Genomic DNA, 25465 nt, shown 5'->3' on the forward strand with positions numbered 1-25465 from the left:
GATAGCAGGTACATTCTATGTGTCATACTTGATCTTTTCGCGATATTGCCATGTTTTTGCTGAAAGGATTTAGTAGGGAACATCGACGACAAAGTTCGCAACTTTGGGTCGCTAATAAAAAAAGCCTTGCCTTTACCGGAAGTTGCAGTCGATGACGTCTTCCGTGTGAGGGCTCCTCACATCCTCACATTGTTTACAATGGGAGCCTCCAACAAAAAGAGCTGTTCGGACCGAGAAAACGACAATTTCCCCATTAATTTGAGCGAGGATGAAAGATTCATGGCTGAGGATATTGATAGCGAAGGACTAGAAAAAAAAAAAATTAAAAAAAAAAAGGCGATTCAGATGTTTTTAGACACATTTACTAGGAGAATTCTGGGAAATTCCTTATCTTTCTATTGTGTTGCTAGTGTTTTAGTGAGATTATATAGTACCTGATAGTCGGAGGGGTGTGTCCACGGGTGTCTTGACGCCAGTCTCTGAGGGAATTAGTCACGGCAGCAGCAGCACGACTGAAGGTCCGCTGATCTCCGGTAAGAGGCGACTTTTTACCACAATTTTCTCACCGAAACCTGCCGGTTGACAAGTGGTCGGGATCCATGTTCGCTTGACCGCTCTGATCAATAGTAAAGCTTCACCTCCGGGAATTATAAACAAGGAAACACCGTGTTTTTGTGTGGCTAAAGGCTAAAAGCTTCCCACCTCCATCTTTCTACTTTGACTTCTCCATTATTAATTGAACAAATTGCAAAAGATTCAGCAACACAGATGTCCAGAATACCGTGTAATTGCGCGATGAAAAGAGACTACTTATAGCCGCTAGTGGTGCTGCACTAATATGTCCCCTCCAACTTGGGACGTCACGCGCTCGCGTCATCATACGCGTCATCATTCCACGACGTTTTCAACAAGAAACTCCGCGGGAAATTTAAAATTGTAATTTAGTAAACTAAACCGGCCGTATTGGCATGTGTTGCAATGTTAATATTTCATCATTGAAATATAAACTATCCGACTGCGTGGTCGGTATTAGTGGGTTTCAGTAGGCCTCTAAATTCGCCACATTCATTGAAGTGAAGTGAATTATATTTATATAGCGCTTTTTCTCTAGTGACTCAAAGCGCTTTACATAGTGAAACCCAACATCTATTTTTTACATTTAAACCAGTGTGGGTGGCACTGGGAGTAGGTGGGTAAAGTGTCATGCCCAAGGACACAACGGCAGTGACTAGGATGGCGGAAGCGGGGATCGAACCTGCAACCCTCAAGTTGCTGGCATGGCCGCTCTACCAACCGAGCTATACCGCCCATTGACTACTTTATGTGTAAATAAAGTAGTCAATGAATGTGGCAGTACATAATGCACCACTTCTAACACTCTTGACTTACTAAGTCAAAATAATTCAATGTTTTCTCCTTTTTTAATGAAGTAACGTGAGTAAATGTTTTTTTTTTTTTTAATCATTTTTCACAGAGAACTCACAAAGTGCCTTACATGGCTAAACTACAAGCCTACAGTATGATGTTGCAAATGAAATTATGAATAGGATAATACATCAAAAATATCCATCCATTTCCTACCGCTTGACCTTTTTTTGGGGTAACAGGGGGTGCTAAAAGTAAAATTTCATATTACAGGAAAGCACACTTCAACAAATGTGTTTTGAACTTCCTTTTAAGAACGTCAACAAAAGGGGCAGCTCTCAGCTCATAAGAGAGTGCGGGAAGTTTAGGTGGTGCGAAACTTAATTATATACTTTTGAAAACACTTAAATAAATATACAAGCAAACTATTGCTTGGCTTGTTTCTGCTACAGTTTGATTCAGAAATTGTGGTTGCCAATACGACTCAGGGACGATATTATTTTATTTTTAGAACGTCAAGATCCTAAACAATTCAGTGAGTTGAACTATATTAAAGGCCTACTGAAACCCACTACTACCGACCTTGCTGTCTGATAGTTTATACATCAATGATGAAATATTAACATTGCAACACATGCCAATACGGCCTTTTTAGTTTACTAAATTGCAATTTTAAATTTCCCGCGAAGTGTCGTGTTGAAAACATCGCGGTATGATGACGCGTGCGTTTGACGTCTCGTAGCGGACATTATTTTCCAGCCCGATCCAAGCTAGAAGTAGTCTGCTTTAATCGCATAATTACACAGTATTCTGGACATCTGTGTTGCTGAATCTTTTGCAATTTGTTCAATTAATAATGGAGAAGTCAAAGTAGAAAGATGGAGGTGGGAAGCATTTAGCCTTTAGCCACAAAAACACAGCTGGTGTTTCCTTGTTTAAAATTCCTGAAGATGAAGCTTTACTATGGATCAGAGCGGTCAAGCGAACATGGATCTTGACTACATGTCAACCGGCAGTTTTCGGTGAGAAAATTGTGGTAGTAAGCCGCCTCTTACCGGAGACATCAGTGGAGCTTCCGTCCTGCTGCAGCTGCTGTGACTTCCCTCAGAGACTCTGGCATCAACACACCTGTGGCCGCACCCCTCTGACTTTCAGGTACTATTTAATCCCACTAAAACATTAGCAAAACAATAGGCAGAGAAGGGATTTTCCAGAATTATCCTAGTAAATGTGTCTAATAACATCTGAATCGCTCCCACTGCAATCGCCTTTTTTTTTTTTTTTACTTTTTTTTTTTTTTTACTTTTTTTTTTTTTTGTCTAGTACTTCACTCTAAACGTCCTCATCCACGAATCCTTCATCCTCGCTCAAATTAATGGGGAAATTGTCGCTTTCTCGGTCCGAATAGCTCTCGCTACTGCTGGCTATGATTGTAAACAATGTGAGGATGTGAGGAGCCCTACAACCCGTGACGTCACGCGCACATTATCTGCTACTTCCGGTAAAGGCAAGGCTTTTTTATTAGCGACCAAAAGTTGCAAACTTTATCGTCGATGTTCTCTACTAAATCCTTTCAGCAAAAATATGGCAATATCGCGAAATGATCAAGTATGAGACATAGAATGGACCTGCTATTCCCGTTTAAATAAGAACATCTCATTTCAGTAGGCCTTTAAATAACTTTGTAGCAAAATATTCAACCACTGTGACTATGAAATAAATACTGGATACTGCGGGTGAAGTTTCCTATGTTCCTGTTATTTCTTGTAAGAGAATTAAGTATGAATGAATTATGGATACAAACAAGCGGGTAAACAACAATTAAAGGCCAATGCATTCGCACCCTTTTTGAACAGTGTGCAATAAACACTTAAAGTTAAATTACAACAGGAAACCTTTTCTCCCCACTTATTTATTAGTCAAAAGATGTTCAAGAAAAGTATGGTAACCAACATTTTAACATCAGATGTAGCTGCTATTTTGTTTAGTTGAAAACTTACGGTCATTAGAAAACATCACTGCACATCATAATGGCAGCTATACACTTTCCATTTTAAAGATCTAAAAAAATTATTTGGGAATGTCTGGCGGGCCGGATTGAAAAGCTCAACGGGACGCGTGTGGCCCCCGGACTTTAATTTGCCCACGTCTGTGATAAACTGTAAGAACCATGTGGTCCGCTGGCAAAAATATAAGCGTGAAAACGAACTCCCCTAAGTGACTAGTTTTGGACAAGGGGGAACATACCCTAATACTAGTGTATTTTCCTGAAGGAATCAATAAAGTACTATCCATCTATCTAGTGTAGAATACTTTTTAAAGTTTAAATATCTTCCAGGTTTTTTTTTTTTAATCGTTTTGTTTATCTCTTGCATGTAAATAAGGATGTCAGACAGCGAGTCCGTCAAGAAAATGTTGCGATCGGTACTTCAGTCCAGCAAGCAGGGTGTGTATATCAGCAAACTGCAGTCAGAGTACCGATCGCTGTGTGGTGAGAATATCCCCCTGAAGAAACTGGGCTTTTCCGAATTGGAATGCTATCTCATGAGCATTCCATCTGTTGTGCGGTTGGACTACCAAATGGGAGAGGTAAGAACTGCTTTTATAATCTGGAAAATAATCTTGAATTTGGGTAGTGCGATTAGACAGATGTTGGCACCTCTACCTGTCAGGAGGTTTGTGAATGTCTATTGCAATGTCTGTGTGAATCCAGCGTGTTCTCCGCGTACTGCGGCTTAATAAAATGTCAACCAAATAATAATAAAATGTTGAACTAATCCATTGTTTAGTTGCTTTTAGTACAGATGCTTTAAAATTGGCAGGTTAAACAATGCAAAAAATTGTGATATTAATCTAAATCTTATAATATAACAAAAAAAAAAAATATATATATATTGTTTGCCATATTGCCGACCCCTTGGATCTGATAATCAGTTTGGAATAATCACAAATAAGGAAGCAAGACCACACAAAAAATTGTAACACAATATTTCCTCTTCAAAAGTCCCCCAAAGTCATGCACGGCAAGAGTTAGTGTCAGTTTGAAATGAACAGACTTTTCTTAACTGCGGCTACCAGGCTTTATCAACCGTCCTCGTAGCAATCCAGTAATCTAGTCCAATAGTAATCCACTCAAAAAAGTTTCAATAAATGTTAAATAATATTATAATCCATGAAGTTTCATTGACAGGTCTGTAGTCACCGTCTGACATCACTCCATTGTGCCGCTTGTGCGTGGCATCAAACACACTTTGCCTAAATGCACAATGACCTAACATGCTAATTGATTGTATTGATTCATATTTAATATGATTTACCATGTAAAAGGTGTGTGCTGTGCACATGAATTCCATACACCAATATTTCCAGCGGAGTGTAATTGTGTAATTGCACAGTGATGGATCTGTGAACTGCAAAAATATTTGACTTGATTTAAGACTTAAAAAGCAGGTTTTGATCAAATACTTCCCTGCTTTGAGATGTTACATCATGTTGGTGATGGAGAACTTCTTGTGCTATCCATCCATCCATCCATTTATCTTCTTCTGCTTATCCGAGGTCGGGTCGCGGGGGCAGCAGCCTAAGCAGGGAAGCCCAGACTTCCCTCTCCCCAGCCACTTCGTCCAGCTCTTCTCAGGGGATCCCGAGGCGTTCCCAAGCCAGCCGGGAGACATAGTCTTCCCAACGTAACCTGGGTCTTCCCCGCGGCCTCCTACCGGTTGGACGTGCCCTAAACACCTCCCTAAGGTGGCATCCTGACCAGATGCCCGAACCACCTAAAATAATTTTTTTCACATCCTTATTTCCACTAATTACATGTAGTATCGATGAATACCGATAAGTATCGATAAGGAATATCAATATTGGTGTCTATATCAATGAAATTCTAATAACATACCAGGGCTCTACGATTTTGAGAGAAAACCCAATCACGATTTTTCTCTCCAAACTTGCGATTGAGATTTTATTTACAATTTTTATATTTTATACATAGAAATGCATAAAACTGTGAAAATACCAAGTGAAGGAAGACTGACATTTTCTTGTCTCAAGGGGCCACACATGAGAACAATATGCAATAAGTTTGTGCAGCCCTTTGAGACACTAGTGATTTAGGGCTATGTAAATAATCATTGATTGATTGATTGAAGTTACTTTAAAAATATTTGGTTTTATGCAGACAGACTCAGCGCTTCTGTCTACATCTTGCTCTTAAACTGAAGAAACAATAAAAACTATGCAGTGTTTATAATGACGCAAGTAATCATTAAAAGGTATATACACTTTTATTTCTCATTACTGTAGAATTGTTTACCATTGTACTGCAATTGGAAAGTAAATACTGTTATATCCTAAATAAATGAAGAAACAAAAAATAAAATGGACTCATTTCAGTTACTGTAAAACGAAACAAACAAAGGAAAGTACATCATATAAACATGACGTGCATTGGTTTAGGCGATATGGCCTTAAAAAGAAATTCGATTTTTTTTCACAAACAAGAAACCAATGACATATATAATTCATAACAAGTTTCTCTTTTATTTGATCAAAGACAAGTAGTTTTGAAATGGCACTGCATCTTCTTCTTAGCAGTGTGCTATTGAAATTTTTATAAAGCGGGTTCTTTTTTGGAACAGATATACACTTGACTCGTATAAAATCATTTTCAAGAAACTAAATAGATATAATTGAGCTTTTGTAGCTAATTTTGGCATATTTACTGTGATGCTTTTATTCATATGTTAAGTTCAAGTTAAAGTACCAGTGATTGTCACACACACTAGGTATGGCGAAATTATTATCTGCATTTGACCCATCACCCTTGATCACCCCCTGGGAGGTGGGAGGAGCAGTGAGCAGAAGCGATGGCCGCGCCCGGGAATAATTTTTGGTGATTTAACCCCCAATTCCAACCCTTGATGCTGAGTGCCAAGCAGGAAGTTAATGGGTCCCATTTTTATAGTCTTTGGTATGACTCTGCTGGGGTTTGAACTCACGACCTATGTTGATGAATATGCATCGTCCTAATCAAATAGTTTTTAGATAGAGGGTATGGAAGGCAAAACATCTGTCTTGAATAAAATAGATAAATAATGTGCTCTGTTTTCAGATGCAGGAATAAGTATGTTGTGCTGCTGCCTTCTTTCAACAAACTTTGCAGCATGCAGGCTTTTATTCACTGCCTGTTACTGCAAAACAAAACCACTGACAACACTATTCTTTTCTTTTGAACAATCGTCCCGTTCTCGTTTGCGTTAGCATTAGTTATGTGTATGTGATTCTCCACTAAGGAAATAAGGGGGAGGGCGAAAGCTCCTGAGGGCAAAAAGTATGCCAGAGCAAGAGGAGAAAAAGAAGACAGAGTGAGACAAAGACAAGCTAGATTTTAACAAAACAAAATTTATATAGAACAACAAATGCATTTTTACTTGCATAACGTTGTCTTTTTGGTCGGTCCCATGTAAAATGTAATGGACAAATAAACATCCATCCATCCATCCATTTTCTACCGCTTATTCCCTTTTTTGGGGTCGCGGGGGGCGCTGGCGCCTATCTCAGCTACAATCGGGCGGAAGGCGGGGTACACCCTGGACAAGTCGCCACCTCATCGCAGGGCCAACACAGATAGACAGACAACATTCACACTCACATTCACACACTAGGGCCAATTTAGTGTTACCAATCAACCTATCCCCAGGTGCATGTCTTTGGAAGTGGGAGGAAGCCGGAGTACCCGGAGGGAACCCACGCATTCACGGGGAGGACATGCAAACTCCACACAGAAAGATCCCGAGCCTGGATTTGAACCCAGGGCTGCAGGACCTTCGTATTGTGAGGCAGACGTACTAACCCCTCTGCCACCGTGAAGCCCCGGACAAATAAACAATTAAGTATTTATTTTATAGATATCAGAGTAGGCGGGAGAGCATGAAACACACCACTTGAGGCTCCAGGCAGAGACCAACAATTGCGGCACAAGAGTGCAAAGCACGGAGGTGTTGCCTGGCAGAGAGCATATACTAGAAATGCCCACATTAGTACTTCCACCAAACTATGACATCACTGCGCTCACAGTTAAAAGACTGCAAAACGCACCGTTTAGAGGGTTCTAAAACTGTGTGTAAGCTCGTGCCCAAATGCATAAACCTTGTCATTTGACGCTTTGGCGTGGTGTAATACGAGTATTCTACAATATAACAACATGTATTAGTAAAAAAAGAGGAACATCATCATAGGTCCCTTTTAAAGATTGCAATTCAGGGATGATAGATTGTCCTTTACAAAAATATATCTGTAATTTGACCTTATATTCTGCTTTATAGTTGAGATGCTTTGCAGCAGTATGTAAAGAAACGGCACATATTGCAGAGCTTGTGGCACGGCAGAAAACTTCCAAGAAATCGGGAAGGTCCCAAGTCGTTAACTGCAGGATGAGACGCCAAGCTTCAAACTCTTACATGCTTAAAGGTAGGACATGTTTGTCTCTGCAGACAACGCTTTAGTCTCCTTAAGTAAGACTTAGCCTACTGACAACTTTCTACATCCTTAGCGTTTTGTTTGACCATTCTCAATGGTTTTCTCTTAGCATCGCCTATGTCTTCGCTGCGCCAGCCTTCAGTTGGTAATACTTTCAGGCCAGCGAACCACTGTCAACCCCACGGTGGCTATAGAGGCTTCAGCGCCTCAGGAGATATCAGGTACATTTTTGGGGGGTTATTTCTTTGAAATAATTGATCTGTGTCTTATTCATGCTACCTATTTTGTAATGTATTTTTAGGGATGCACGATATATATTTTTTTCTTAAGCAGATAACTTCCTGCAGCTTGTGACCAATACCAATAACCAATTACTTATTTATATGTGGATTTTTTTTAAATTTAGATTTACCTGTAATCTTTGCACACCTAGAGGTAAGAAAGACTTAAAGGTTAATTTGACACACTGTCCTTTTATTTGTAACGTAACTCATGTCCCTAACTTCAGTATTAAGGAAGTTACAAAAACCTTAAGGGATGCACAGTATTATTTTTTTCAAGCCGACACTGATACTTTCCTGCGTAAGTAGATTTGACTGTTGTTTGGTAAAGGTAAGAGACTCAAAGATGGACATGATTAATTGTACCTGTAGATTAGTCCTAACCAAATATTATGTAGAGCAGGGGTCTCAAACATGCGGCCCGCGGGCCAATTGCTGCCCGCGAGACGTTATAATGCGGCCCGCGCTTTGATATGACAATTTAATGTTGGTGCGGCGCGCGAGCTTAATATGAACGGTGCTTGATAGGTCATGCTTGCCCACGTCCCCAATTTTCCCGGGAGACCCCTGAATTTCAGGGCATCAATTCTCTCGAAGCCCCTGTCAATTTTTACCAGATCAACATTATTCAGGGAGTGCCATAATGGCACTTCCTTTAGCGCCCCCTACATCCTAAACTGACAGCGTGCAATCCCAATTGTATGTTGCATCTGGCCATGTGAGACGCACGTGCTTAATTGCAAGACATATTTGGTCAACAGCTACACACGTCACACTTAAGGTTGGCCGTAAACATTTTTTTAACACTGTTACAAATATGTGCTACACTGTGAACCCACACCAAACAATGACAAACACATTTCGGGAGAACATCCGCACCGTAATACAACATAAACTCACCAGAACAATTACCCAGAATCCCGTGCAGACCTAACTATACACACCCCTGCCACCACCAACCCCCCACCCTCCCTTCTTGCGTCGGTTGAGGTGTTGTATATTGTAGCCCTGCAAGGTGTTCTGGGTATTTGTTCTCTTGTGTTTCAGTTGTGTTAGGGTACGGAAATTCTCCCAAAAAGGTTTTGTCATTCTTGTTTGGTGTGGGTTCACAGTGTGGCGCATATTTGTAACAGTGTTAAAGTTTTTTATACGGCACCGTCAGTGTGAACTGTACGGCTGTTGAACAAGTATGTCTTGCAGCCACGTACATTGTCCTGCACAAGTCTCACACAACATGATACAGAGCCGGCACATTAGCTGTGTGATGTAGAAGCACATGCAGTGGAGCAGTAGTCTTCTTTTGCCGAGCGGACCCTTGGAGGTACTTGAAGGTAGGCCAAGGGATAAGTGAGATTTATTAAAAACATTCTAAAAATCAGCAGCAATTAATAAATCCTTTATACATATGTTTATTGAATGTTTCAATGAAGTATGAATGTAAGTTCATAAACTGTGGAAAAATAATACAACAATCCAACAGTCAATGTTGACAGCTCGACTTTTTGTGGACATGTTCCATAAATACTGATGTTAAAGTTTTTTTTTTGTGTGAAGAAATGTTTAGAATGAAGTTGATGAATCCAGATGGATCTCTATTAAAATCCCCAAAGAGGGCCCTTTAAGTTGATGATTACTTCTATGTGTAGAAATCTTTATTTATAATTGAATCACTTGTTTATTTTTCAACAAGTTTTTTAGTCTTTTTTATTTCTATTTTTCCAAATAGTTCAAGAAAGACCACTACAAATTATCAATATTTTGCACTGTTATACAATTTAATAAATCAGAAACTGATGACATAGTGCTGTATTTTACTTCATCTCTTTTTTTCAACTAAAAAGGCTTTGCTCTGATTAGGGGGTACTTGAATCAAAAGAGTGTTCACAGGGGGTACATCACTGAAAAAAAGGTGAAAACCACTGTTGTAGAGGACGTTAAAGGCAGTGCAGTCACGGCACCCCTTAATAATGTCGGCCGGGTGAAAATTGGGAAAAATTCGGGAGAATGGTTGCACCGGTAGATTGTCGGGAGGTTCACTGAAATTCAGGAATTTCCCGGAAAAATCATGAGGGTTGGCAAGTATGTTGCTAGGGAGGGAAAGCCATTCATAGAAAGTGAATTCATTAAAAAGTGCATGTTGGATTTTTTTAAGACATCTTTTCTTGCGGCCCAGCCTCACCCAGTTTCTGCATCCAGTGGCCCCCAGGTAAATTGAGTTTGAGACCCCTGATGTAGAGCTAATATCACATATCCACAAATGAGTTGTGATTTGTAGGTGAATCCTATCGGTGTGTACAAAAGTGTGGCGATCGTGTCGGATTTAGCTAGCAAACATACACCCCAAAAATATTGGCGGTTCAGAAGTACAAACTGTCTACAGGCGGTCGGGCCAATATATCGTATAATCAGTGTGACATCCTAATTCTTGATATCGATATCGGCCTGATGATTATCTCGCCGATATTTATCGTGCACCCCTAGTATTTTTCTATTGATACATAATCTTTATACTGAACACACATTTTTCTAAAATATTAGGCAATTGGACAATAACCAAAGGTGTACCCTACCTGTTGAGCACAGACAACCTTCGTCTCTGCCAAGTGTGAAACAGTGTGTAGTCCCTGACAGGTGAGATACAAAAAGCCTTGTGGCCACCTGATTGAGCTGTATTAGATGTACAGTGTATTAGAATGTTATATTATCCAGCAAGTAGTACTAGTAGTAATAAAGTACTGTAGTACTAATTTAATTGAGCAAAAGAACATGTGCTTTTAACATTTTAAGAAACCATTTTACAGACCTTTTCCACCCTTGTCCGTAATACTAAAAAGCAGTGCTATTAATAGCGTTTCCATTTGCAGGACCAATAGTCTTGAAATGCCCCAGAAACCAAAAGGTAAGGATCAACAGGTTTTTTTTTTAATTTAATCCAACCCAAAGTAGTTTAATTGATTTTGAGAAGACATATGTGTATTTTGTAAAAAATATGAATTGAAATATAGAAGAATGTAACTTAAAAAACCCACTTCTCATTGCAAGAAATGTCTCTTCATACATGAATTGCACAAATGGTAGATGGTGAAAAAATAGCAGACAAAATATGTTACTGCACTGTCAGAAGATCGTCTCCATAGAAACCAACATTGTTCAGAAATTTTACTTGGGCCACTAAGGAGGTTTTAGAGCACTTACTGTGTGTGCTAAAATTCAATATTTTATCTGTAGAAATGTGTAATGATTTGTTAAGAAATAAATTCTGTATGTAACAACAAACTGTTTTTAACCGTACGCAGAGAATCCACCTGAACAGGTCCAAAGACTCAACTGTTTGGAGGTACAGAAAAAGCTTTCTCTGTGCTTTCTCTGCTTATCTGGTTTAAATTCACACTGAAACTCTCCTCTGGGAATTATCATGGCATGATGCTAACAGTAACCTAACAGATTGTGTAATATTTAATGTAAGCAATAAATTTGTGATTTGGTTGTGATATCCCTCCTTGCAGTCATGCCAGTATGATGTGAAACTGGTGCAGAGAAGACTAACGCAACTATTGGAAAAGTACAACTCTGGGATGTGGAAGTCCAAACTGCCAACAGTCTTCAGCGACATGTTCAATCAGCAACTCCCTCCTCAGGCGCTCACACATCTAGAAAAGTGGAAACACATTTGTGTGGTAAGTGTCTTGAGACTGTATTTAACGCTACCTTTTATGTGTCTTTTTTCTTAACATTTTGAGCTTTGTATTTAAATCAATTTGCTATAGTGAGCCGTTTTTCAGTATACTCATCTGGCCTTTTCAGGTAGAGCAATCTTACAGCAACACAGGTGACTGCCTGATTTACCCTCCATTACCTTCCTCTGATGCTCCTGGAAGCATCTCCCGTGACTGCTCCACACGAACCTCTATTAAGTTGAGCAAAGTACCTAGATCCACCTCCCTACAGGATTCCACATTGGAGAAGTCTGCTGCCCCTCTTCCAAAGCTTCCTTTTCCTAAACCTAACGTTATTTCCAAAGAGCTATTAGCCAAGCCAGTACTGCCCACAGCTCCGCAGCCTGCTAATGGTCATGTCACTTCTGAGGAAGCCGTTCAGAACAGTTTTGCAGTCGCGTCCATTAATAGAAACTTTGTAACAAATACTGTCAACCTTAGAAAAAATTCTCACCCTTTAACTTCTACATGTAACTACTCTTCTAAAACTAACCTCCCGTCCCTAGCTCCCTCTCATCAACCAACTTTTGAAGCTTTACCGCCACAGAAATACGCATTTTCCTCCAGCATTGATTCTGGCCCATGTCTTCCCACTAAGTCCTCCGACGCCATCATGCCAGCTGATGTGTGGGAAAAAGTAAAGGAACTTCTGTCTAAGTACAGCAGTGGACTATGGGTCCATGCGTTGCCCAAACTTTACATGGACACATACAAGGCCCCACTTCCTGAACATCTTCTGGATAAACTATGTCTTCTGTGCACTGTGGAGTACCCGTTTGCAAATGACAAGGAAAAAGTAAGTAGTTAGAGGACGCTACAACCCTTGCATGCTGTCACTGTTGTATTTCTATGTAAAAATATTTCATGATCGATTGGCAGAACACTTTGAACGAATGTTGACCTATGACATTTTTTCTCGTGAACAGGCCATTCTGTATTATCCCATCAGAGGAGACATGAAAGCAACTGATGTTACAGACAGTATGAAAGGCAGAAGCCACATGCATCCCTCTGGTGTGGAGATTGTGGGTCCTTTGGTTCCTCCATGTCTAGTTCATCCCTCAGCACAGTACCCCTCCGTGCTGGTTACCGATGCCAAAAGCAGTAATGCCGTCACCATACGGTAGGACCTACATCATTCATACAGAAATTACTAAATCTATTAATGACATGCAGTGCACAAATGAAAGATTAACCTGTATTGGAAGAAAAGCCACTGAGAATTTAAACTTATTGGACTTAGACTTACACTTCCTTTTATTGTCATTTAAATTTGAACTTTGCAGTACAGATAAGAACAAAATTTCATTGCATTAGCTCATGGTAGTGCAGGATAAAATAACAAGAAGGTGCAGATATAAATAAATAGATTACTGTACAGTACTTCTATGACATACTTGTTACCTAATAAGAGTTGATTGACTAGTTGTCCTAAGATTACATTCTCAATAGTTGAAGTAAAAGCATCACGAAAAATCCAATAATAGATTAAGTCCATCGAATACCAGTGATTCTAAGTTCCAGTCTCTTAGGGCAGTGGTACAGAATATTTTTTTATTATTTATTTATTTTTAATTTTTTTAATATAGTTTTTTTTTTTTATTAAATCAACATAAAAAACAAAAGATACACTTACAATTAGTGCACCAACACAAAAAAACTCTTTTTCATGACAAAAAAATAAAAAAAAATCCGGGCAGCGGGACAAATTATCAAGCGTTGACCAGTCCGCAGCTACAAAAAGGTTGGGTACCACTGTCCTAGGGTGCCACCAGGAAAAATAGACTAATACAAATGTGCAATATATAGAACTTTTTTCATAGCTAAAAAAAAGCATTTTTTGTGTGCAGGTATGTTGGTGAGGGTTATTCCTTTGCACAGGAGGCCATGGAAGATGCTATGCTCTCCTTTTATAAACAAAGCTCGACTCTCCAGCCACTCTCCAACCCCGTCGTGGGTCAGCTAATTGCCGTTAAGGGGGATGATGGCAATGAACTGGCCAGAGCTCAGGTCACGGAGGTCATGGCCCTCAACAAGGTCAAGGTAATTTATGGATGATGCACCGTAGTGATTTATTTGCAGTTGGTGTACACTCTCAATAAAGATGACAGAATGAAGGAACTTTTTGGTTAATTATAGACTTCATGTGGCTGTGAATAGTTAGAGCGCCAAATAAGTAAAATTAAGCCAAAACAATGAAGGAACTTTTTCTTATTTTCGTCAGGTTTACTATGTAGACTATGGCGTTACTATGGAGACGACGAGGGAACGTCTTCTGGATCTTCATCAGAACTTCCTTTTGCTTCCTTTCCAGGCTACACATATTAGGCTGGCAGGTACACACACAGTTTGATACTCATTATCTGATATTGGGGCAAAGCCAGGAGGAAGAAAGGCAAGCTGTATTTTAGAGAATGTTTGTTGATGACTCAAAATTTCCCTTAGTTTTTTTAACTTTTTGTATCTACACTGCAACCACATCATTTTCCGATTGGGGATAAATAGTGTATCCTAAGTCTCTGGAAAAGGTTCAATTTTTTAAGCATTTTGTTCTTTTTTCATTATGTCACTCTTTATCTTTCTCAGGTTTGGAGGCGTTCAGTACCAATTCCTCTGTGTTGTCCTCATTGTGCAAGTGGGCAATTGGAAAGATTCTTCTGATGGAATTTGTAGGGACATCTCCCCCGACTGATTTACCAGAGGCATTGCTGTATGACACCTCGCAGGAAGAAGACATCAACATAAACTCTATCTGCCTTAAGGATCTGCAGGATGAAACCATGAATAACCCCTTAACTGTAAGTGTCATCGTTAGGGGTGTAACGGTACACAAAAATTTCGGTTCGGTACATACTTCGGTTCAGAGGTCACGGTTCGGTTCATTTTCGGTACAGTAAGAAAACAAAAAAGTATACATTTTTTGATTATTTATTTAACAAATTTGTTAAATCTTCCACCAAAAATATTTTTCTTTGTGGAATATTTGATGTGAAGTAATTGGAAACTTGGATAGGTCAATAATTCATAATATTGATTTTGATTCAATATTATGTTTTGAGCAATGACAGTTTAAAAAAAAAAAAAAACAGCTTTGTTTTATTAGTCAACGTTGCAACTTTTTCTAAATTACATTTAGCCTTTAAGCTTTTTTATTTCACTTTTGTTTATGTTTTTGTTTATTTTAATAGTATTTTTAGAATGTGCTATGGGCCTTTAAAACATTAGCTGTGGGCCGCAAATGTTGACACCCCTGCTATAGATAATAAAAAATTAAATCTGATAAATCTACGGGTAAAAAGCAGAGCCTGGTGACGCATGCGCATTTATCATAACTCTCTCGCTCTCTCTGTCTCTGTCCCTTACTCACCGCTGCTGCGCGCACTACCTTTTTTTTTTGTTTTAACCCCTTCTTAACCCTGAACGTACATTGAAAATACACCCAACCCTAACTTAAAATGCCGGACATTCGAGGCATTTAAGAAACTCCACCTGGACAGCTCCGCAGAGAGGACATATCCGGTGAAAAGAGGAGGTGTGGTCAGTCTATCATAGCCCGATGCTAGCATGCCGTGTTGTTGTTTTTTTTTTTGATTGATTGAAACTTTTATTAGTAGATTTCACAGTACAGTACATATTCCGTACAATTGACCACTAAATGGTAACACCCGAATAAGTTTTTCAACTTGTTTAAGTCGGGGTCCACGTAAATCAATTCATGGTGCCTCGGTGTGCATTGTTTACAAAACGTGCGGTGCGCTACTTAATATGTCCGTGTCGTTCGGTACACCTCCGAACCGAACCGAACCGAAACCCCCGTACAAAAACGGTTCAATACAAATACACGTACCGTTACACCCCTAGTCATGGCATTAAGTACACGTGTAGCAGAGTAAATAGAGAAAGGTGAAATGTTATATTTGAAAAACTATTTGTAATTTATAGCCAAACAACATAGTTTTGCCTTTATTACATATAGTAAAATAATTAAATGTCTTTAGACACCCTGAACAAGCAAGTGTTTTTATAGCTTCGCTGGCAATATCTCTTGTTTTGTATAATTTTCTTTTTTTTCTGCTTGCTTTCAGGTGAATTGCACCTATCCAGATGTATGTGTCACAAATGTATCTGCAGATGGGGATGTCTTTTGCCAGTTGCCCTCCAGAGGAACTGAAAAGCTCAGCAAGTTGTTGGAAGACACAGATGCCTTTTTTATGTCCGAGGTAGGCAGGTTTTCAATGTCCATAAAAGCATATACAGACATAGGGCCCTATCCTCCCATGCGCTTAAGTGGAAAAAGCTGCACAATTGCACAGATTCTGGCCCTGTGGCATTTAACCGCTCAATGTTAGTTTGTTACTATGCGCCTTCACCCAAGGTATGCGCTCTCGGTGTTGCAACCCTAAAATGTGTGTGGTCCTTGTCCAATCTGGCTCTCCCATCGACAAAAGTACTTTTGCCCCTACGCGCTTCTGAGGCTGCAATAAGTTGTAGTGTCCTGGGAAAGTTAAACATTTGCGGATACTAATATGGTAAAATACGGGTGGGGCGGCCAACTTTTCACTGGTACATACGGGCCGTGTGGCTCAGATATTAACGCGGCCAACCAAAAAATTAAGGTTTCCTGGTTTGAATCCAGCTTTCGACATTCTAGTCACTGAAATTATGTCCTTGGTAAGACACTTCACACACCTTGCTCACAGTTTTACCCACACTTGTGTAAACGTAGCTTTTAAATGTAGGTTTCTAAATGTGAGTCACTTTGAGTCACTAAAGAAAAAGCACTATATAAATATAATTCAGTCACTCACAAAAGATAAGTTCCAGAAAGCTATCAAATTTATTCTGGTCACTTCTATTGGAGACACCTGGAAACATTAATTGAGAGGAATACCAAAGGATCACTATGCCTCACTGAATTAACAATCAAAAACCCGACTGGCTTAAAACGCAAGGTGACCACACAATATCCGCCCTGTTTGGACATTCTAGGACATCCAATGCATACATTTTGGCTGATCCGTGAAACCATCATTGAACTATGCGGCTATTTCATAAAACTAGTGTATATCAAATGGAAGAAAGACATATAAGTGATATTCAACAATCGCAGTGTGGCCTAGTGGTTAGAGTGTCCGCCCTGAGATTGGTAGGTTGTGAGTTAAAACCCCGGCCAAGTCATACCAAAGACTATAAAAATGGGACCCATTACCTTCCTGATTGGCACTCAGCATCTAGGGTCGGAATTGGGGGTTAAATCACCAAAAATTATTCCTGGGCGCAGCCACTGCTGCTGCCCACTGCTCCCCTCACCTCTCAGGGGGTGAACACAGGGGATGGGTCAAATGCAGTGGACAAATATCACCACATTTAGTGTGTATGTGTGTGACAATCATTGGTACTTTAAGTTAAACTTAAAAAAAATCTAGCAGGCAGAATAACACAAATATTTATTCAGTTTGATAGGGGGTTTTCTTTGGCACTTAATGTCAAACTGATAGCTGTTACTCTCCGACTTGCACACATACACACAGAACATGAATGGATAGATCTTTGTACAACAAAATGGGTTTTTTTTCAGCACAAACCCGTTCCAGATTAGACAAACGAACATTATACAGGGTTACAGAACAGGAACGCTGATGGGTCGTCTGTCCGGCGCCTCATAAAAAGTGGGGAAAAGGTACACGTTGGGAAAGGATGAGTAAAAAAAGTCAATCTCAGACTGTGCTCCTGAGGGGGCCCAGTCTGGAGTGAGAAAAAAACTCCATAGCAAAGCACATATACAGTACATATTACAACATGCAACTCGAAACTTTGACTTGCAACCTTCAGGTACTTGTGTCTTTTATGTGGGGTGGCCGTGTCCGGAGGCTGGTTGGCAGAATACGAAGTAGAGAAACTTAAGTAATTTAAAGCACGTAGAAGAACGTTTAAGCGCTAACAGGAGAATAGGGATTAGGTGAACGTTGTGGGTTTTCACTGAAAGCCAAGATAGACATAACAGCTTTGTGCCTATCTTATCTTGTAGTTATCCTATCTTGTTATGATCATGTATTTCTGTGAATACTCCTACCAGAAGACATCGGAGTACTTGCTTTCTAAACCTTTCAATGGCAAGGCGTGTCTGATCCGCTACCAAGAAAAGTGGTCCAGAGCAGAGGTACTGTATGCCAGTTTTTCTTACCACGTTTGCCTAAATTTAACAGCAAAGAACGATAGAAATAGATATGCCATTTACACAAAAGACGTTTGTTCACTTCATTAATTATGTCCAATGTGAACACTGAATTTGTTTAGTCATTTGCGCTTCATGTTTGTAGATCACCAACCTTCATGGGAACAGGGTAGTGGAAGTTTCCTTGGTTGATCTGGGTGTCCCAGCAACTGTCGAGATCACTGAACTCCGAGAAATCCCCCCTCTTTTCATTCAGGACTTCACCGTCATTCCACCATTGGTTTGTTTATTTGCAGGAATATGTTTTGTAACCCCGAAAATATAATGAATATGTGTGCTTTGATTTGGTCAGGCGATCAAATGTCGTCTGGCTGACGTAACCATTCCAGCGGGAGACTGGAGCCCAGATGCTGTTTTATGGTTGAAGAATGCCATCCTTGGTGTCACAGATTGCAAAATGAAGGTAATTTAGTGTCATTTGTTAGCTGGCGGTAGGGGGAAATATGATGAGGGATGATGTGACACTTTGTAATGGAATATGCTGTATGTGTATTGACTGCTTTCACCTGTTTCAGATCTGTAAGTTAGAAGAGCACAAAGGGGAGAGATTGGTCCATATATACCTCTTTGTGGGTGCTGGCAGTGAAGAAGTGAACAAGAGCATTAACCATCAGTTGACTCGTGCACAGTTGTTGCAGAAACTCCCCTGCAAGAAAAAAATCACAGACACTGGTATCGTACATTACACATTAGAGATCTACTGATTATTGGCGCCAATATTTGTCATTTTGAAGTATATGGTATCGGCCTCTCATAATCAGTATCTGTCTTTTTTTTCTTCTGCTTAGCTTTCAAAACTTCTCATATTTTGCGGGGAAATCCAGTTTTTGTCTTTTTTTTCCCCTGACATCTTACTGGTTCTGTGATTCAGTCAAATAACACGACATACATCGATATATACATAAAGGTGACAGAAAATATATTCCTGCCAAAAATTCCCACTTTGTCTAAATATTGACAAATAGGAGACTTATTATATTGGTAAAAAAGAAGAGGCAGTGTTCTTATACTTTATAACATCTAGGTAGAAATATCAGCCAGCTTGAAAAATTTGTAATTTAAAGCTACATGAAGGAGCCCAGATTTTTTTTATTTAAATGTTTTCAGTATTCCAGGGTTTTCTCATGAGAAATGTTACAATGCATTAAATCAGTAAACTGCTATACAATTAAATAGATGGCAAGGTTTTGTGATGGACAGAAATCCCATAGTTTTACTACCGTATTTTTCGGACCATGAAGCGCACTTACCTTTTATTTTCTCCAAAATTGACAGTGCGCCTTATAACCTGGTGCGCTTAATGTGCAGATAAATTCTAGTTGTGCTTACCGACCTTGAAGCTATTTTATTTGGTACATCGTGTAATTATACGTGTGACCAGTAAATGGCAGTCACTCAAAAGGGTACCTAAGTCTTGTATAAAGAGTATGGACAACTAAACGACAGGCGCCATGTTTGCTGTCAAGCAAGTGTGTGGCCCGGGCCAAAAGCATGCATTGAGTCATTCTGACGTTAGTTCTCCTGCCAAAATAAACCAAAATAATAAGTTTAAATATAGTTCTAAATATATGCCAGCTCATAAACCTGCTATAAAACACGCTTTTATTTCGTGAAAGTATAATTTTGGGGCAATTTTGCGTCCGTTTTTGATACACCACACCGCTATATTCATGCAGTGTTTAGTGGCCAGCGGCTCTAAAACACGCTCCCTCTGAAATTCTAATGTACATTCCTGTGAAATGTACATTATAAAACACAAAGTCCAAAAATAACCGTATTACCCTCATTTTGCCAAAATCCTCATTAGCCTTGTACCAACAATTACGGCAATATGATGACTTTTGTGTGAAGTATGTCAACTGTGGTATTTGCCTCCAATGTATTGTTTGTATTCACTGCGCTATATATGCCTGTGCTTCGTTTGCTTTTTTGAATATTTTTAATAGGTTTTGCTGTAGCGAGTCATGGCTTCCTGATTTTATTATCACCATATTAACTTGAATACTGAACTAATGCTGCTGTTTACTGAAATATTAAATACAAAACCCAAAACCAGTGAAGTTGAAACGTTGTGTAAATCGTAAATAAAAACAGAATTTAATGATTTGCAAATTCCTTTTCAACATATATTCAATTGAATAGACTGCAAAGACAAGATACTTTACGTTCGAACTGGTAAACTTTATTTTTTGCAAATATTAGCTCATTTGGAATTTCATACACATGTTTCAAAAAAGCTGGCGCAAGTGGCAAAAAAAAAATTTGAAAGTTGAAGAATGCTCATTAAACACTTATATGGGACATCCCAAAGGTGAACAGTCTAATTTGGAACAGGTGGGTGCCATGATTGGGTATAAAAGCAGCTTCCATGAAATGGTCAGTCATTCACAAACAAGGATTGGGCGAGGGTCACCAATTTGTGAGCAAATTGTCGAACAGTTTAAGAACACCATTTTTCAACGATTCTGCATTAAAAAACCGACATCAGTCTGTAAAGGATATCACCACATGGTCTCAGGAACACTTCAGAAAACCACTGTCAGTAACTATAGTTTGTCGCTACCTGTGTAAGTGCAAGTTAAAACTCGACTATGAAAGCTACTTAACAACACCCAGAAACGCTGCCGGCTTCGCTGGGCCCCAAGCTCATCTAAGATGGACTGATGCAAAGTGGAAAAGTGTTCTATCGTCTGACCAGTCCACATTTCAAATTGTTTTTGGAAACTGGACGTTGTGTCCTCCGTTCCAAAGAGGAAAATAACCATCCAGACCTTTTAGGCGCAAAGTTCAAAAGCCAGCATCTGTGATGGTATGGGAGTGTATTAGTGCCCAAGGCATGGATAATTTACACATCTGTAAAAGGCACCATTAATGCTGAAAGGTACATACAGGTTTAGGAGCAACATATGTTGCATCCAAGAAACGTCTTTTTCATAGATGCCCCTGCTTATTTCAGCAAGACAATGCCAAGCCACATTCTCCACGTGCTACAACAGCATGGCTTTGTAGTAAAAGAGTGTGGGTACTAGACTGGCCTGCCTGTAGTTCAGAACTGTCTCCCATTGACAATGTGTGACGTATTATGTACGGAGACCCCAAACTGTTGAACAACTAAGCTGTACATCAAGCAAGAATGGGAAAGAATTCCACCTGAAAAGCTTCAAAACTTGGTCTCCTCAGTTCCCAAACGTTTACTGGGCGTTGTTAAAAGTAAAGGCCATGTAAAACAGTGGTAAAAATGCCCTTTGCCAACTTTTTGCATTGTGTTGGTGCCATTAAATTCTAAGTTAATGATTATATGCAAAAAAAAACAAGTTTCTCAGTTTGAACATTAAATATCTTCTCTTGCAGTCTATTCAATTGAAAAAGAAGTTTAAAAGGATTTGCAAATCATTGTATTCAGTTTTTATTTACCATTTAAACAACGTGCCAACTTAACTGGTTTTGGATTTTGTAGTTTAGCTCATATTATTGGTGACACATGCAGAAAAGGTGCAATTTTTAAGCAAAGTTTTGTCCAAGTGTATTAATTACGTGTCATTAAGAGTTTGATATACCGTGTTTCCCATATGTATGTATGCTTGCTTGCTTACTTTATTGGCTCCCCAGCCTTCCCAGCTAACCTTCTCGTCCCATATTTTTCTCCTTACTGGGTTGCGGGAAACGTATGCAATTTTTTTCCCCCCGCATTTTTAGCGAGTGCCGCATCCCCACGCCACACCACAGAGCGTGTTTACTCTGCAAACACTCTTCAATTAGGATAAATGTATAATACGGCATTGCCGTCTTGCTTTGCTGCGGCTTCAAATTGGTACGTAACATGGCGCCCTGTAGTCACATGAGTGCCTTTTGACCAATCATGGAAGAGATCGATTGAAACCAGGTTGTCCATACTCTTTCTATACACGAATCTGAGATATACGTGTGGATTGCAGGTTGACATCTATTCAATAAATGACCAGCAAGCAAGCCCAAAGTTTAACGTTTCAATGACAATATGAAACATTCAATACGGCACTAAAAAAATCTGTCAATTGCTTTTTAATCCGGTGTGCCTTTTGTATGGAAATAGACCTGAGTAGACCAGTTCATCTGCATTAAGCATATTAATCCTGTAATTTTCCCATATTTTTTGTAATGCAAATGTGGATGCTCCTCCAACCCGCATAATTAGGCACCCGTAATAAAGGTGTTTCCATCCATCCATTTTCTACCGCTTATTCCCTTTCGGGGTCGCGGGGGGCGCTGGCGCCTATCTCAGCTACAATCGGGCGGAAGGCGGGGTACACCCTGGACAAGTCGCCACCTCATCGCAGGGCCAACACAGATAGACAGACAACATTCACACTCATATTCACACTTTGTGTGGCGCTAAATTAACTACAACATTAGCGCCGTATTTACTAAACATTTTGTTGCTACTGGTCTGATGTTTCCTCAAAATAATGGTTAAAAAAAAAACTTAAAGCCTTGTTCAGATGTTTACATCATACTATTCATGTTTAAATAGTTTTACTACAATTGAATATTGGCTCTAAATACCGCTTATTGGCCTCTCTCACTACTAATAATCGGTATTGTCCCTGAAAAAAAACATATTGGTCGATCTGTATTCTACATGCTGACAGGAATACTGCCATCTGTTTAATTACAATTTTCATGTGCTTGTGTTGGTGTGTCTGCAACTTCTAGATCTCAGTGATTCATTGAAGAGGCTGACTGTGAGCAGTCTAACTCCCCCTTGTCCTGGGCCATGTGAATCATCCTTCCTGGAGACAACAACAAGAACAATACCCCCACCGCTACAGCTCCCCCTGGTGTGTGTCGTAGGGAGGTTTTTTTTGAGGATTCTCAAAATTAACATCAATTTAAAGAACAATCATTCTTCGATCATTGCGAATTATGTTTTTGTCTTTCAGCCTGGTCAGAACCTCGATGTCTACGTGCCAGTGGCGTGTCACCCGAGTTATTTTGTAATACAGCCATGGCAGGACCTACACAAATTGGGGGTGCTGATGGGAGAGATGATGCTTTACTATAACCAGACTATCATAACCTCTACAGTCATACAGATCAAGAAGGGAGAGATATACGCAGGCAAAATACAAAAGAAGTAGGTGTTTCACAGTCTTGATCAGTTTTGAATAGACACAGAATTTTAGTCAGCACACACTGTAAATTGTGTTTATTTACGATAAACGTAATATAGTTTACATTACAGGCCTACTGATATGAGATTATCCTATCTAAACGGGGATAGCAGGTCCATTCTATGTGTCATACTTGATCATTTCGAGAGATTGACATATTTTTGCTGAACGGATTTAGTAGAGAACATCGACGATAAAGTTCGCAACTTTTGGTCGCCAATAAAAAAGCCTTGCGTGTACCGGAAGTAGCAGACGATGACGTCACCCATGTGAGGGCTCCTCACATTGTTTATAATGGGAGCCTCCAAAAAAAGAGCTATTCGGACCGAGAAAATGACAATTTCCCTATTAATTTGAGCGAGGATGAAAGATTCGTGGCTGAGGATATTGATAGGGAAGGACAAGAAAAAATAAATAAAGTTTTAAAAAAAAAGGCGATTGCATTGTGCGCGGTTCAGATGTTTTTAGACACATTTACTAGGATAATTCTGGAAGATCCCTTATCTTCTTATTGTTTTAATAGTGTTTTAGTGAGAATTTAAAGATTGTAAAGACATACCTCGAGGTCGGATGGCTGCGGTGAACACGCAGTGTCTCAGAGAGAAGCCGAGGAGCCAAGCTCACAGCTGCCTTTTTTGACAGCTACTGCAGGAGGAAGTCCCATAATCCACTGATTTCTCCGGTAAGACTTAATATCACAATTTTCCCATCCAAAGACATGCTGGTTGACGTAGAGAAAACAAGTTCGCTTAACCGCTCCGCTTCACAACAAACAAAGAAACACCGGCTGTGTCTCGGTGCTAAAGACAGCTGCAATCCACCGCTTTCCAACCAACAGCATTGTTCTTTATAGTCTCCATTATTAAATGAAGAAATTGCAAAAGATTCAGCAACACAGATGTCCAAAATACTGTGTAATTGCGCCATGAACAGAGACAACTTTTAGCCGTGTTTGGTGCTGCGCTAATATTTCCTTACAGTCCGTCATTCAGCGACGTTTTCAACAAGAAACTCGCAGGAAATTTAAAATTGCAATTTAGTAAACTAAAAAGGCCGTATTGGTATGTGTTGCAATGTTAATATTTCATCATTGATATATAAACTATCAGACTGCGTGGTTGGTAGTAGTGAGTTTCAGTAGGCCTTTAAACCAACAAAACAAAAAACATTTAGATACCTTAATGCATTTCAGTATTTTCTTTTTTAATTGGCTGTCTTGCAAGTTGGTACTTTGTGAAACTAAATGTGTGTCATCTGTGACAACCTCCCCTAGTTGGCATCGCGTGGTGGTAAAGGGGATCTTGTCCAATGGGTTGATTTCTGTCTACGAGTTGGACTACGGCAAACACGAACTCATCCTCAGTTCCCTCCTCCAACCCTTGATTGAAGAATTCCGACAGCTGCCTTTCCAGGCCGTCACCGCTCGACTGGCAGGTGGGTTGCAGCTTTCGTGGTGGACACAGAAGACAGAAAATGTGTTGGCATAAACATGCCCTGTTAGTTTCGACCTGCTCTCACCATCCGTCCTGCAGGTGTGCCAAAGCGCCAGTGGTCAGAGGAGGCGTCCATGGTCTTCAGAAATCATGTAGAGCAGCAAGCCCTTGTCGCCCAGATCGAAAGTGTGCAGGACTCGTCAGAGGCAAAGGTTGAATCTTGGGAGCGCACTTTAACTGTTTACTTAGTGGATACGAAAATGGACTCGAAGGATATTTGGATCCACAGCCTAATGGCTGACGTCTACTGTTAGCTGTCTCCTCGCTGGAGCACCAGGAATGTTCTTGGCATAATCTTTCATCAGTTTGGTTTTGTGTTGCATGATGCGTGCTGTGATTTATCGTGGATTACATTTTCCTGCGTGTGCATGAGAACACCTTGTTTATATTTTCTAAGACTTGTGTTTCTGGAAAACATGCTGCAAGTGCATTTAAAAAAAAAAAAGGTGTAATAGTATTATTAGATGTCATTGCATCTTATTGTCTTTGATCAACATTAAACATTGTTCTAGCTCAGTGTGAGCATTTTAAACAACCGGTATACACATTTTACACATGACGTTAAACATCCATCCATCCATTTTTACCGCTTATTCCCTTTGGGGTCACAGGGGGCGCTGGTGCCTATCTCAGCTACAATCGGGCGGAAGGCGGTGTACACCCTGGACAAGTCGCCAACTCATCGCAGGGCCAACACAGATAGACAGACAACATTCACACTCACATTCACACACTAGGGCCAATT

At 39.8% G+C, this 25465-nt stretch overlaps 1 protein-coding gene across 3 annotated transcripts in view; it reads left to right on the forward strand.

Moving 5' to 3' along the window:
• Positions 1 to 25245, forward strand: part of LOC133538711 (tudor domain-containing protein 7A-like) — a 26897-nt gene extending 1652 nt beyond the window's left edge. For 2 of the 3 annotated variants that reach the window (XM_061880426.1, XM_061880427.1), the window contains 21 exons: positions 3750 to 3954; positions 7692 to 7836; positions 7955 to 8066; positions 10665 to 10757; positions 10991 to 11025; positions 11423 to 11463; positions 11633 to 11803; positions 11931 to 12638; positions 12769 to 12965; positions 13693 to 13885; positions 14067 to 14178; positions 14429 to 14640; positions 15928 to 16062; positions 17919 to 18002; positions 18163 to 18297; positions 18370 to 18480; positions 18593 to 18749; positions 22770 to 22894; positions 22997 to 23190; positions 24501 to 24661; positions 24760 to 25244. In XM_061880426.1, the coding sequence (XP_061736410.1) occupies positions 3751 to 3954; positions 7692 to 7836; positions 7955 to 8066; positions 10665 to 10757; positions 10991 to 11025; positions 11423 to 11463; positions 11633 to 11803; positions 11931 to 12638; positions 12769 to 12965; positions 13693 to 13885; positions 14067 to 14178; positions 14429 to 14640; positions 15928 to 16062; positions 17919 to 18002; positions 18163 to 18297; positions 18370 to 18480; positions 18593 to 18749; positions 22770 to 22894; positions 22997 to 23190; positions 24501 to 24661; positions 24760 to 24974 (3540 nt within the window). In that variant the 5' untranslated portion in view covers position 3750 and the 3' untranslated portion in view covers positions 24975 to 25244. Of the gene's footprint in view, positions 1 to 3749; positions 3955 to 7691; positions 7837 to 7954; positions 8067 to 10664; positions 10758 to 10990; positions 11026 to 11422; positions 11464 to 11632; positions 11804 to 11930; positions 12639 to 12768; positions 12966 to 13692; positions 13886 to 14066; positions 14179 to 14428; positions 14641 to 15927; positions 16063 to 17918; positions 18003 to 18162; positions 18298 to 18369; positions 18481 to 18592; positions 18750 to 22769; positions 22895 to 22996; positions 23191 to 24500; positions 24662 to 24759 lie in introns of all 3 variants that reach the window. The other variant, XM_061880428.1, reaches the window with a different exon arrangement.
• The last annotated feature ends 220 nt before the right edge of the window (positions 25246 to 25465 follow it).

This window comes from Nerophis ophidion, linkage group LG20, assembly GCF_033978795.1.
Source record: "Nerophis ophidion isolate RoL-2023_Sa linkage group LG20, RoL_Noph_v1.0, whole genome shotgun sequence".
In the NCBI taxonomy this organism is placed as follows: domain Eukaryota; kingdom Metazoa; phylum Chordata; class Actinopteri; order Syngnathiformes; family Syngnathidae; genus Nerophis; species Nerophis ophidion.